Genomic DNA, 13,285 nt, shown 5'->3' on the forward strand with positions numbered 1-13,285 from the left:
ATGTCTGGAAGTTCTGGAAAAGTGTTTATACAGCTTATGGAAGAAAATAATAACGTTGTATATGATTTTTTAGTAACCGAAGAAATTTATTCTTTAATTTGTAATGGTAAATGCCTATATTAATTTTTATGCAAAATTTGTATGTCATTTAATAATTTTATTTTGTTTTTAAAATACTCTTGGTTTAGATCCATCATATGCCAAACAATTTTTACAAAAGCACAAGAAAATGGCAATTTCCAAAAGTCAAGAGGAGAGTATGTGCCAATTTTTTATTTAACAATGTTTACAAATATATGGAAGTATATAAGTTTATTTTTGTTTATCGTATTTCATATTTATAGATTTAGCAAGTACATCTGAAAAATCAAATACAGAGGAGGTTCAAAGCACAGAGCTACAAGAGGAGATAAATAGACAACAAATGTTTTGCATATCCACTGATATATCTAACCAAGAAAATGAGGAGGAGAATGTGGATGATCCGGAACCCAGTTGCAGTAATATTAGTTCAGGTTTAAACATTAAAAAAAAAAATATATATATATATATGTTCTTTAATTAACGCTAGGCTGATTCCATGTATTTGTTCATGCTTAGATAGGAATGTTAGACATCATTGGTCACTAAATGAGACAAAATTATTATTGCACATATTCTCAGAAATTAACGAAAAGATACAAACTAAAAAACTTACTTATTCTAATGCATGGAAAAGTGTTGCAGCACAGATGAAAGCATATAAATATTTTTTTACACCATCGCAGTGCTGTGCTAAAATTGAAAACTTAAAAAAAATGTATAAAAATATTGTTGACCATAACCGACAAAGTGGAAATTTACGTAAAACAATGGAAAATTTTGACGTAAGTTCTATAAAAAGTAAGATAAGGTGTGTATTGACATTTTAGTATTAAATGTATTCTTTTTTACAGATATTAGATAAAATATTCGGTAAAATGCCATACATCAATCCTGTTTCGACTGCTGGGACAAGTATTCCTCTTAGTCAACATTTGGAAGATAATAGATTCAACAAAGGTAATTAATGATTATATTATTTTGCTGAGCGCTTAATACTTTCTCTGAAGAATTTCAAATGCAACTAAAGTTGTTGATAAATTTTCAGGTTGTAAGCGAAGCTCAGTGAATGATCTATTAAGTGAAATCGTAGAGCTTAAAAAAAAGAAACTTGAAATAGATAAAAATTACAAGCAAGAAAAATTAAATATACTAAAAGATATTAAAGATAAATTATAGGTAATTTTAAGTGGACCAGGATACAAAATACAATTTTACTATTATGTTTAAACATTAATATTCTATTTTCAAATATTATAAAGTTGTTCTAAAACAAATTATACATTTCTCAAAGAATACAAATTACTTTTAATTTCATCACGCTTACAAACACCTTCTTCTTTTTGCTCTCTTGTAATTTCTAATGGTCCTTGATCTTCAACATCATCCATAACCAGAATTGGATAGCTTATTTCATCGCCTCTTAATAGACATACATTATGAAGCACAGTGCAAGCAATAATGTAAAAAGGTATTAGGTCTGTCCTCCTCATTGGTAGTTTATCCAGAAGAAACCTCCATCGTCCTTTTAAAAGACCTATTGCTCGTTCTACAATTATTCTATTTCGAGATAACACATGATTAAAATGTGTTTCTTGAGGAGACAAGTGGCCATTATCCTTGTATGGGACCATTACACATTTTTGGATTGTATAAGCTGAGTCCCCAATCAGGTGTTTATTACCAAAATAATTATCCATGCATCTTTGTTGGACTCCAGAATATTTAAAACTTCTCATGTCATGGACTGAGCCAGGCATACCAGCATAACAATGAATAAACTCCATTTTTTTATTACAAATTACCTTTGGAGAAAATAATTTCAACAAATATAACAAAATTACAATATGTTACTTTCAAATATGTCTTACTTGTAGTTGTATAGAGTGAAAGCCTTTTCTGTTGACATAAGCATTTGAATTTTCTTTTGGAGCTGCGATTCTCACATGCGTTCCATCGACAATTCCAATTGCTCCTGGAAATCCATATTTTACTGCTATAGCATTAGAAGTAGCCTCTACTTCTTCTAATGTTGGCCAACGAATAAAAAAGTTTCGTAGCTGACATAAGGCTCTGACCACTCTTTTCACAGCTCGCCAAGCTGTTGCATTACCAATGTTAAATTTGGTTACTACGGACGTAAATAACAATAAATAAGTAGATTTATATATAAATTATTAACACATTAATTATTTAGTGTAAATACTCATCTGTATGAATCAGGAGTTGCTAGTACATATAAAGTTATGTAGAGTTGTTTCTCTGCTGAAATAACTGGTCCATCATTATTTATATTTTTTAAATGTGGCTTTAAAATATCCAATAAGAAATAAAAAGTAGACCGGTGCATTCTGTAATTATAGGAATGTTTAAGTTATTAATAGCAAAATATCTTTCATATATCTATAAATTACCGGAAATGTCTCTTAAACTCTTCATCATGGTAAGCATAAATTACATTCTCCATGAGATTAATTACTCTTGGTCTAATTTCTTTAGGATAATTTACGTTTTTGAAAATAAATTCAATTTCTTCCATGTCGCTGTCACTATCATCAGAGCTTGATAAAATAGTGTCAAGCAGTACAACTTTAGCTCCTCTGTTCATTTTTATAATATATCTGAAAAAAAGATTTTTTAAAGTAAAATATTTTATTATTTTATATTATTTGTTTACTACCAGACTCCTTTGTAAGGTTATATTAGCTTAAGTGTATTTTGTCCAGTTAGGTTCGGAACACCTTTCGGCTTGGCTTACCATTACCAACCTTCAAAAACAAATCATTAGCCGAGCAGCTTGGTTCGGAATACACCCATAGTCTACTCATCGAAAGCTCCATCCCTAGAAAGTAACTATAAAATTTTATGGCACTTTACCCTCTACCGAGCAATCTCCCGTTTCATCTCTGCCGAAAGTATGTACTACACTTGGCAACTCTGAGCTGCTCCCAAGTCCCAAGTCTGACTTAAGTTGGTATAGCCCCCGTCACATTAACTATACCAACTTAAGTCTGACTTGGGCTCTAGCCTACTTGGTCGAATTGACCATTATATTGGACGTTTACGTTCGTGATCCGATCCAGATCACGATCCAACCTAGCCGCAGGAATGCAACGTCGAAAAAAAAATTACTAGATTGATCAGAGGCTTCCGCGTGAGCTCGATCCGATCCGATTAGGAGTAAGTAACGACGGCCTATGAATACCGGACTTTATCCCCTCATAATGTCTCATAATATAAGGGCCAGTACAAGATGGAAATTCAAACATACCATTTGAAAAAATAAAATCTGAAAACTGCAGATTTAGGCTGACAACATTGCGAAAAAATGACGTCACTTCGTAGACGAGGCTGAGTCAAGAAGTTGTGAAATGATAGTACAATATTTTGACAGGCATATGCATTATGAATTTCGAACGAAAGCGAAATAAGCAATGCCTTTAGAAAGTGTGTGTGTGTGTCTAATAATTATAAGATAATTAATATTCAGAAATATGTACTTATATATTAAATTAATTGTATGCGAATTATTATTAATGATATAAATGTAGATTGTGTTTTGGTAAATAAAAGTGTTTTTTTAGCTGAACAAGAATATAGGGTTTAATTTTTAAATACAATCATTAAATTGTTATAATTTTAAACAATTATAAAATATAATATTCCTTATTTTTATCGAAACAAAATTCCTGTTTAATTCTTAATACAAATTACTGACAATGCAAAATAATTATGAAAATTTTTCTACCTTACTTTACACTTTGATCTTTTGCTTTTCATTCTACGTTAGCTGTTACAAGAATTTGATGCAAAGTTGTCTATTCTCCAGGCCTTTAAATAGTCCCCATCACCATTTGGAGATTGCAACTTGCACTGGATTACACTACCTTGCACAGTGCATTTGGTTCCCACCATTTTACTAATCCTTTACCAGCCGTGAAATGACTTTACATTAACAGGAAAAGAACTATTGAACAATATTGAACGAAAACGATTAAAATATGTACATGGCAAATGGAAAACTGTACTTGAACTCTTCTAAATTAAACGGCAAGTCTGTAAAAGAAATTGTATATAGTTACAAACAACAAGTTAAATGTTTATGAAAAAGTATAATAATATGCACGTCAAGTACCTCTCATCCTTTAGTTGCTTGATCTTTTCATTAGTAAGTTCAATTTTCCGTTCATAATACTTTCTTTTAGCCCTTTGGGTGGCAATCCGCTAATCCAATAATATTTTATATGTAGCTGCACCACTTTTTTCCTTTTGGATTACCGGTTCTATTAATAAGCAGCTATTGGAAATTATATTTTGAAGCGGTTGGCTTTTGGGTTTCCTCAAATTTTTGGGACCATTATCATTGCCCCAAGTAGGTATATTTCCATTTTCTTTTAATGCCTAAGAATGTAATATTTAATTTTTGTAGAAGACTATATACAATTTAAAAAATTTACATCAAATATAGGCTGTGGGTCGTCAAAGTCCTCAAATTCATCGGAATTAAAATAATCTTCTAATGTTGACAATTTTTCAGCAGAATCTTTACTATTGGCTACAGTTTCATGTTATGACTGCTTTGCTAAATTATTATTGTTAGTTGTGAACTTAACGGAAGCTTTTTTGCCGTTATTATTTTTTCTAATAAATGAACTGCTGGAGGTTTTATTTATAGAATACTGCTGCAATGATGAGCTGGCTAAAGGTTGCTCAATGGAACCCGTTTGTGGGAAATAATCACAATCTCCACGATAGTCCATTCCAGCCGCGGATTTTCCTAGTAAGGAAACCACAAGTTCCAAAAATTCATCAGGGTCAGGAGCCATCGATATTCCGCCGCCTACAAAAATATTATGTAATAAAAATTAATAAAATCGATGAGTACCACAAATATATAATATGTATTAAATATACCCGTTTTATAATGTTCCTTTCTTGAAGCTGCATGGTACTTTCGAGCTTGCCTTTTTAGATTTTTCCACATATTTTCAGGGCATAAATTTCTCCATTCTCCGTTGGTCGCATCTATCATTTCCGCCTTAATTTTTTTCCAGGCTTCTTGTTTTTCTCCTTTGGTAGTACCGTCTGTAGCTTTGTTTTCTACCACGGAGAAATATTTTTGGACAATCTCCAAAAACTTAAAACGGTGATTTTTTTCCATCTGGAATATAAATGAAATTTTGATATAAATTAATTTAAAAATAAACAAAACTATGTGGTAATTTGTAAATCTAAATTCTGATTAACAAGAAATAGTTATAATTTCAATTAACCATTATATAATAAAAAAATATTTTCAAATTTACCTTTTCTTTATATTAAATATTAATTTTATAAACGCTCTCGATGTAACGTAACCAATATTCAGTAAAAAAGGATTAGCTATCGATATCAATTCAATATTGATTTGACATTATTTTGTTTTCTACTGATGTCAATTTAAAATCGAATTGATATCGATAGCAAACTCTTTTGTCACTGGGTAATTAATATATATCTATTTTGTTTTATAAATATAATTGGCAAAATCAGCGAATCACTGAATTTTAATATAAAGTTTTAAAATGGACGAAACTGAAATGGTTTATGCTTCAAATGAAGAAGAAGAAGAAGAAGCTGAAAATGATCCTCCGCGAAGACGTCGAGTAGTGCTAAGAAGGATAAATTATTTTGAAATAATGAATAATACTGAATTTGTTAATCGCTTTCGGCTTAATAAAAAGCAATTTTTAGAAATTTTGGGACAAATTGAACATAACATCAGTTCAAGAGTAATGTAAGTACCCATTTTATTATTAGCACAATTTAATATAACATATATCAATAATTACGACACTCTCAACAAATAATAATTTATTGGTTTTCAGGAATATAGCAATTCCAGCCAGTATAAAATTATTAACTGCTCTAAGATTTTATGCTACAGGCTGCTACCTGCTAGTCGTAGCAGATTTTTCTGGAATTAGCAAAAATAGTGCTAAAACAATTGTCCATTCAGTATCAGCTGCAATTTGTGATTTGCGTTTAAAATATATTAAACTGCCTAGAACTGAAGGAGAGATATTACGGACAGCGAATGATAATTTCCAATTATCAGGAATGATTCGCGTTGTTGGAGCAATCGACTGCGTGCATATACGAATAAGATCGTATGGTAATCGTCTTTAATAATTATTTATTTAAAATATAGTGAAAATATTATTTTTTCCTTATTTTAATTTATTTATTTCAATTTATACTTAGGAGGTGAAGATGCTGAGCTTTTTAGAAACCGCAAAAGTTTCTTCAGCCTTAATGTGCAGTGCCTAGTTAAAACCGACTAGAAATTACGGATATCGTTACCAGGTGGCCGGGGTCAGCCCATGATAGTACTATTTTTGAGAATAGTCGACTCAAATTCCGATTCAACAATTTTCAATTTGAAAATGGTATTATTTTAGGTGACCGTGGCTACCGAAACCATCGGTATTTAATAATACCGCTAGCGAATCCACAAACACCGTCGGAGGTCCTATATAATGAAGCACACATAAGGACAAGATGCATGGTAGGTATAACTATAAATATAATAATGGAATTCACTTTTATCCGTATGGTTATCCTCATTATAATATAATTGCTTTAGGTGGAGAGATGCTTTGGAGTTTGGGGAAGGACGTTTCCAGTTTTAACAATTGGAACCCGCTTCACAAAATGGGAACGTACAATGAATGTTGTTATGGCTACTGCCATTCTCCACAACGTCATAAGACGTGATAAATCATATCACAAAACCGATATGCAGAATTATTTAAATATTCCACAAGTTTGGTCCTCTCCAACGCCTAATGATCGGCAAGATTTAATAGAAAATTATTTTTCAAGGCAAGTGTATATAAATCATATAAAAATAAGTGGTTGACTTGCATATTATTATACTTTTTCATAAACATTTAACTTGTTGTTTGTAACTATATATATACAATTTCTTTTACAGACTTGCCGTTTAATTTAGAAGAGTTCAAGTACAGTTTTCCATCTGTCATGTACATATTTTAATCGTTTTCGTTCAATATTGTTCAATAGTTATTTTGCTGTTAATAAAGTCATTTCACGGCTGGTAAGGGATTAGTAAAATGGTGGGAACCAAATGCACTGTGCAAGGTAGTGTAACCCAGTGCAAGTTGCAATCTCCAAATGGTGATAGAGACTATTTAAAGGCCTGGAGAACAGACAACTTTACATCAAATTCTTGTAACAGCTAACGTAGAATGAAAAGCAAAAGATCAAAGTGTAAAGGAAGGTAGAAAAATTTTCATAATTTTTTGCATTGTCTGCAGTAATTTGTATTAAGAATTAAACAGGAATTTTGTTTCGATAAAAATAATGAATATTATATTTTATAATTGTTTAAAATTATAACAATTTAATGATTGTATTTAAAAAATAAACCCTATATTCTTGTTCAGCTAAAAAAAACACTTTTATTTACCAAACCACAATCTACATTTATATCATTAATAATAATTCGCATACAATTAATTTAATATATAAGTACATATTTCTGAATATTAATTATCTTATAATTATTAGACACACACACACTTTCTAAAGGCATTGCTTATTTCGCTTTCGTTCGAAATTCATAATGCATATGCCTGTCAAAATATTGTACTACCATTTCACAATTTCTTGACTCAGCCTCGTCTACGAAGTGACGTCATTTTTTCGCAATGTTGCCAGCCTAAATCTGCAGTTTTCAGATTTTATTTTTTCAAATGGTATGCTTGAATTTCCATCTTGTACTGGCCCTAATAGTTCACGTTACACGTATTATATATTGTGGGCGTTATTGGCCTTAACGGGATCCCTCACGCGTGCTTTACAGACATTACAAGTTAATAAACAATTCGTTTAATAAAAGTAAAATGCGAACCAAATTGCAAAAACGGGCTTCTTTATGACAAGGTGCCAATTCTAACGAGTCAATCCAGCTTAAAAAAACTCAAATCGGACGAAGAATAACGCTGTACCACTGTCCCGCGTTCTTGAAGTGGAATTAACCAAAAGTAACCTCTCTTCAAGAACGCGGCACAATGGTACAGCGTTATTTTTCAACTAATTTGAGTGTTTTTAAGTTTGTTTGACTCGTTAGGACTGGCACATTATCCTACAAATGCCCGATTGTTCAATTTGCTTCGCATTTGAATTATATTAACTTAATTGTTTATTGACTTGTACTGTCGGTAAAGCACGCGTGAGGGATCCCGTTAACGGGATCCCTCAAGCCCTCTGTAGCCAACATTACGGAACGAAAAACGAGAGAGAATTGTCCAGCGCTAATTTTCGACCGATTTCAATGTTTTTTGGCTTGTTGGAATTGTTAGGACTCGCACCGTGTCATAAATAAAGCCGTATTTTCCAAAAAACGTAAAAAAAATAAAATTGTTTAAAAATTTGCATTAATAATATTTAAACGCAAAACAAATTGAAAAATCGGGCTTCTTTATGACGAGGTGCCAGACCTAAGGATTCCAACGAGCCCAAAAACATTGAAATCGGTTGAGAAATAGAGCCGTACCATTGTCCTGCGTTTTTGAGGTGGACGAAAACCAAAAATTTTTAGGAAGAAAGCTAGGCTTCCTCCCCTCTCGCGGCTCACGCTAACGTGTTCCCCCACTCCAGCATCGAAACTTACTGCAAAGCTTTCCTCATATTTACGCTATTCCCCTATCTGTAGCTATACACATATAAATACCGCTAAAATAATGTTGAGAACATTTCATTTCGCCGATATAATGAAATTGCTAAAAATGCAATTCTCATTTTGAAATAAAATTGTAGAAAAGGAGATTTCGTAATGCTTGAAATATAGGGCATACGGCGAAACGCGGGACAATGGTACAGTCGTATTTTTCAACAGAATTTGATGAGACTAGTAATAATTAAAGCCATTCTTCATGTAGATTGTCCTAAAGAGCTCGCATTTTCAATAAAGCTTATAGTTTTTCAGCTATGAACGTTTGAAGTTGCACGGCGCACAAATACATATTTCTTCTCTCGCGTAGATCAGCTGTTGCGCACGTCCATCTTCAATCGCTCATAACTGGAAAACTATAAGCTTTATCGAAAATGCGAGCTCTTTAGGACAATCTACATGAAGAATGGCTTTAGTTATGACTAGTCTCATCAAATTCTATTGAGAAATACGCCTGTACCATTGTCCCGCGTTTTGCCGTAATTTCACGTCTTTAAGGGCCGGTGTAACAATCCAATTCAGGCAAGTCTCATGTACAACCAAGCGAACAAAAATCTGAGCACGTCAATTTGGGTTGGCAGCAGTGATTATAAGGTCTAATGACGTCATTTTTCATAGAATCAGATTTTTGTAAAATGGATAGTACATGAAAATTTTGACAAGTCTAATTACCCACATATTTATGTTATAAATATTAGTGTAAATGAAAGAATGTGTTAATGTGTTATTATGATTCAATGTGTATTTCTGAATCGCTACTAAACGTATTGTAACTAATTGATAAAGAAATGTATTATTTAAATTAAATAAACTGTAAAGCTATACATATATATATATATATATATATTAATTAAAATAAAAATATTAACAGTATTTGATTGGACAAATGTTTTTTATTCAGTTTTTATTCAAATAAAAAGGTACTGATAATCTTACAAATAACAACGATAAATATTGAAATAATTTCATTTTTTTTTCACGCCGTAACTCTAAACTCTGAAAAGAATACAGCTTGCTTTATTAAATGATTTTTGTTTAAACTTTTATCCTAAGATTTGAATTAATTATACCTCATTTCCTTCAATTGCTTTAGTTTTTCCTCTGCTATTTCTATTTTTTTATTATAATATATAATTTTTTTTTGTTCTAACTCAATTTTCTTATCGATTAGCAATTTATACTGCGATCCAATATTTTTATCAGTAGTATTGTCGCTCTCTCTCTCTTCAGCTAATGCAGCTGCACTGTTCTGCATCACAGCTTGTAATGATGGATTTATATTATTTTTTAAAATTTTCGTGCCCTGGTTGTGGGTCCAAGTGGCAATTTCATCTGTTTCTAACAGGGCCTATAATTTAAGAGAGGTATAGATTCCTATTAATGCAATTTTGCTATTACGTAAAGGTATAAATAAAAAGAACCTACATCGAAAATTGGTTGAGGATCGTCTATGTTCTCCTCATCTTCCGTTATAATTTCTTCTACCGTCTTAGCTATTCTCCCGTCTAGCACTACTGTAGATGAGATTGAGGGAAAAGAGTCACAGTCTCTACTGTGGATAATGCCTTCTGCAGTTTTTCCTAGTAAAGCGCATACTTTTTCCAAAAAACTGTCTTCGACAGGGGCTTTAGATTTTCCACCTCCTAAACGTTATTAATTAAGTTTAATCTTTCGTTTTTTTTTTATTATTAAAACCTGGTGTTTACTTAAATATATATATTTATAGTATATTACCTGTTTTATAAAGTTCACTTCTTCTAGCCCCTTTGTATTTCTTAGCCCTCGCTTTTATATTTTTCCACGTATTTTTATGTACCAAGTTATCCCATTTTCCACCAATTTTTTCAGCAACCTCAATTTTAATTTTTCTCCATGCTTTTTCTTTATCCAAGAGTGATACGCCATTGGTCTTTTTATTTTCGATAATATTGAAATATTTTTCAATTATTGATAAAAAGATATCCCTATTTTCAATATCTTTGTCCATGGTTAATCGTGCAATACAGCGAAGGCAGAAGAGGTTGTCTTTTGAACTTGACAAATGATACAAGAATTCTTTTGCACATTTAGCATGCCTAACTTCGCATTCCTTTGAGATAATTATCCATAATCATCAGAGAAGTTGATAAATAGAAATTATATATGGCCGAGGAGCAACATATTCAACGTAGACCAAGGCGAAAACGTGTTAATATACGAAATAATGGTCTATTATATTTTAATGATGAAGAATTTCGTATACGTTTTCGGTTGAATAAAGTACAGTTTAAAGAAGTGTTGTTGCAAATCGAGGCAAAAATAATCCAAAGAGACAGGTGCTTCAGATGAGTTTTTATAATTAAATATTATTCATACATAAAAATAGGTAGTCGATTTATAGATTAATATAATATTAAGTATATCTATATTTATTATATATTTTCAGAAATAACGCTGTCCCACCCGTAATACAACTGCTAGCTGCGATGCGATATTACGCGACAGGTTCTTTTTTAATTATGATTGCTGATTCCTCCGGAATTAGCAAAAAAATGGCACAAATTATTATTCATCGTGTATCATCAGAGATAGCAAATTTATTTCAGAGATACATAAGACTACCCCGAACCGAATTTGGAATGCTGAAAACTGTCAAAAAGAATTTTTTAGTTTCTGGAATGATTCGGGTAATCGGAGCAATTGATTGCGTGCATGTACGCATAAAATCATATGGTAAATTATTTCTGCCATATTTAATTTTTAAACCGAATAAATTATTTCAGATTTGCTTCACAAAGCTTTCTTATAAATAATAATCATTTAATTAAAAATTATTTCAGATTTATTTATTCAATTTATTTTTAGGAGGAGAGGATGCTGAAATATGGCGTAATAGAAAAGGATTTTTTAGCATTAATGTACAATGTTTAGTGAACAGTGACTTACAGATAATGGATATCGTTGCCAGGTGGCCGGGGTCAACCCACGATTCTACTATTTTTGATCATAGTCGATTGAAGCAACGCTTCGATGACATGGAGTTAAATAATGGAATCATCTTGGCCGACCGCGGCTACCGTAATCACCGGTATTTGTTAACTCCACTGGCTAACCCGACAACACCGGCAGAAATACTATATAATGAGGCACACATTAGAACACGTTGTATGGTAAGTATTAACTAATAAATGTAACAAAAATTTTATTTTTCCGTTTGAAAATGGTATGCGTTTTAGGTAGAGAGGTGCTTTGGAGTATGGGGTCGCTTGTTTCCAGTGCTTACCATCGGTTCGCGCTTTAGAAAGCCTCAAAGCACCATAAATGTTATAATTGCGACTGCCGTTTTATACAATATTATTCGTCGTGATAGCAAACCGGCTGATAAAGGTAACATGCAAAATTACCTAAATATCGATCAGATTTATGCGGATCCAACTGAAAATGACCGTCAATACTTAATTGACAATTATTTTTCTAGGTAAAGTATACATTATTATAAATTATAGTCAATCTTACAAGTTTAATAATGTATCTCATTATTACAAATTAATATAAGACATTCAAATGTGTTTCATGTAAATATTGTAAATAGAATTTAAATTTTGCCGTCGACAGCCAACTACAAATTAAGAACTGGCAACGCGGGCATAAAGGCTGCGTTCAACAACTAGTCCAGCGGGTCCAATGGCTTAGTACTTCTTTACTTTTTGTTAATGTCATTGGAAACCCATATTCACCAGCATTGTAAAGAATAGTGCAAGAAAGGTAAATCTTTAAAAGGATTAACTGATTCCAAACATTGCTGTTGGAATTGGCGGTAAGACAAATAAATTAAAAATTCTATAATTTCTGAATGATTAAGGTCTAAACGTTTTCAGGTATATGATAAGTGATAGAAGGTATCCATGCACAAAAGCTAAAATCAAACAGAGATAGGCTGATTGAAGCTCTTACCCATAGGCAAAATATCAATGCTGAGCTGGAGAATGTTTTTAATGAGAATATTAAAGAGACCTGGTATCAGAAGAATTGTCTGTCTTTTAGTGTTCTCTGTGAAAGGGCAGTTATTAAAATCTGAAGCGACTTATATTAAAATCGATTTTTGGTTTCTAAATGCCAAACTTTTATAAATGAAATTATGTTTTGAATGATGCAATATTTATTGCTATTATTGTAAGATTATCAGTACCTTTTTATTTCACTAAAAATTGAATAAAAAAAATTTGTCCAATCAAATACTGTTAATATTTTTATTTTAATTAATATATATATATATATATATATGTATAGCTTTACAGTTTATTTAATTTAAATAATACATTTCTTTATCAATTAGTTCCAATACGTTTAGTAGCGATTCAGAAATACACATTGAATCATAATAACACATTAACACATTCTTTCATTTACACTAATATTTATAACATAAATATGTGGATAATTAGACTTGTCAAAATTTTCATGTACTATCCATTTTACAAAAATCTG

At 31.6% G+C, this 13,285-nt stretch overlaps 4 protein-coding genes across 4 annotated transcripts; 3 read left to right on the plus strand and 1 right to left on the minus strand.

Moving 5' to 3' along the window:
* On the plus strand, positions 1–1,260 carry LOC136783725 (uncharacterized). The gene is made up of 6 exons (XM_066743983.1): positions 1–106; positions 189–257; positions 345–515; positions 601–866; positions 936–1,041; positions 1,130–1,260. The coding sequence occupies exons 1-6, from the start codon at positions 1–3 to the stop codon at positions 1,258–1,260; spliced, it is 849 nt and encodes a 282-aa protein (XP_066600080.1).
* Positions 1,261–1,358: 98 nt separating this feature from the next.
* Positions 1,359–2,689, minus strand: LOC136783726 (uncharacterized). The gene is made up of 4 exons (XM_066743984.1): positions 2,496–2,689; positions 2,292–2,432; positions 1,953–2,220; positions 1,359–1,886 (listed from the first exon to the last, which is right to left on the minus strand). The coding sequence occupies exons 1-4, from the start codon at positions 2,687–2,689 to the stop codon at positions 1,359–1,361; spliced, it is 1,131 nt and encodes a 376-aa protein (XP_066600081.1).
* Positions 2,690–5,645: 2,956 nt separating this feature from the next.
* On the plus strand, positions 5,646–6,982 carry LOC136783727 (putative nuclease HARBI1). The gene is made up of 4 exons (XM_066743985.1): positions 5,646–5,857; positions 5,949–6,235; positions 6,522–6,628; positions 6,707–6,982. Exons 1-4 carry the CDS (start codon positions 5,646–5,648, stop codon positions 6,980–6,982), a joined length of 882 nt encoding a protein of 293 aa, XP_066600082.1.
* Positions 6,983–10,960: 3,978 nt separating this feature from the next.
* Positions 10,961–12,733, plus strand: LOC136783728 (putative nuclease HARBI1). Its single transcript, XM_066743986.1, has 5 exons — positions 10,961–11,133; positions 11,244–11,484; positions 11,638–11,967; positions 12,034–12,275; positions 12,676–12,733. Exons 1-5 carry the CDS (start codon positions 10,961–10,963, stop codon positions 12,731–12,733), a joined length of 1,044 nt encoding a protein of 347 aa, XP_066600083.1.
* The last annotated feature ends 552 nt before the right edge of the window (positions 12,734–13,285 follow it).

This window comes from Prorops nasuta, unplaced genomic scaffold (genome assembly GCF_024137725.1).
Source record: "Prorops nasuta isolate Cenicafe-Biocafe unplaced genomic scaffold, Cenicafe_Pnas_1.2 PNAS00035, whole genome shotgun sequence".
Taxonomy (NCBI): domain Eukaryota; kingdom Metazoa; phylum Arthropoda; class Insecta; order Hymenoptera; family Bethylidae; genus Prorops; species Prorops nasuta.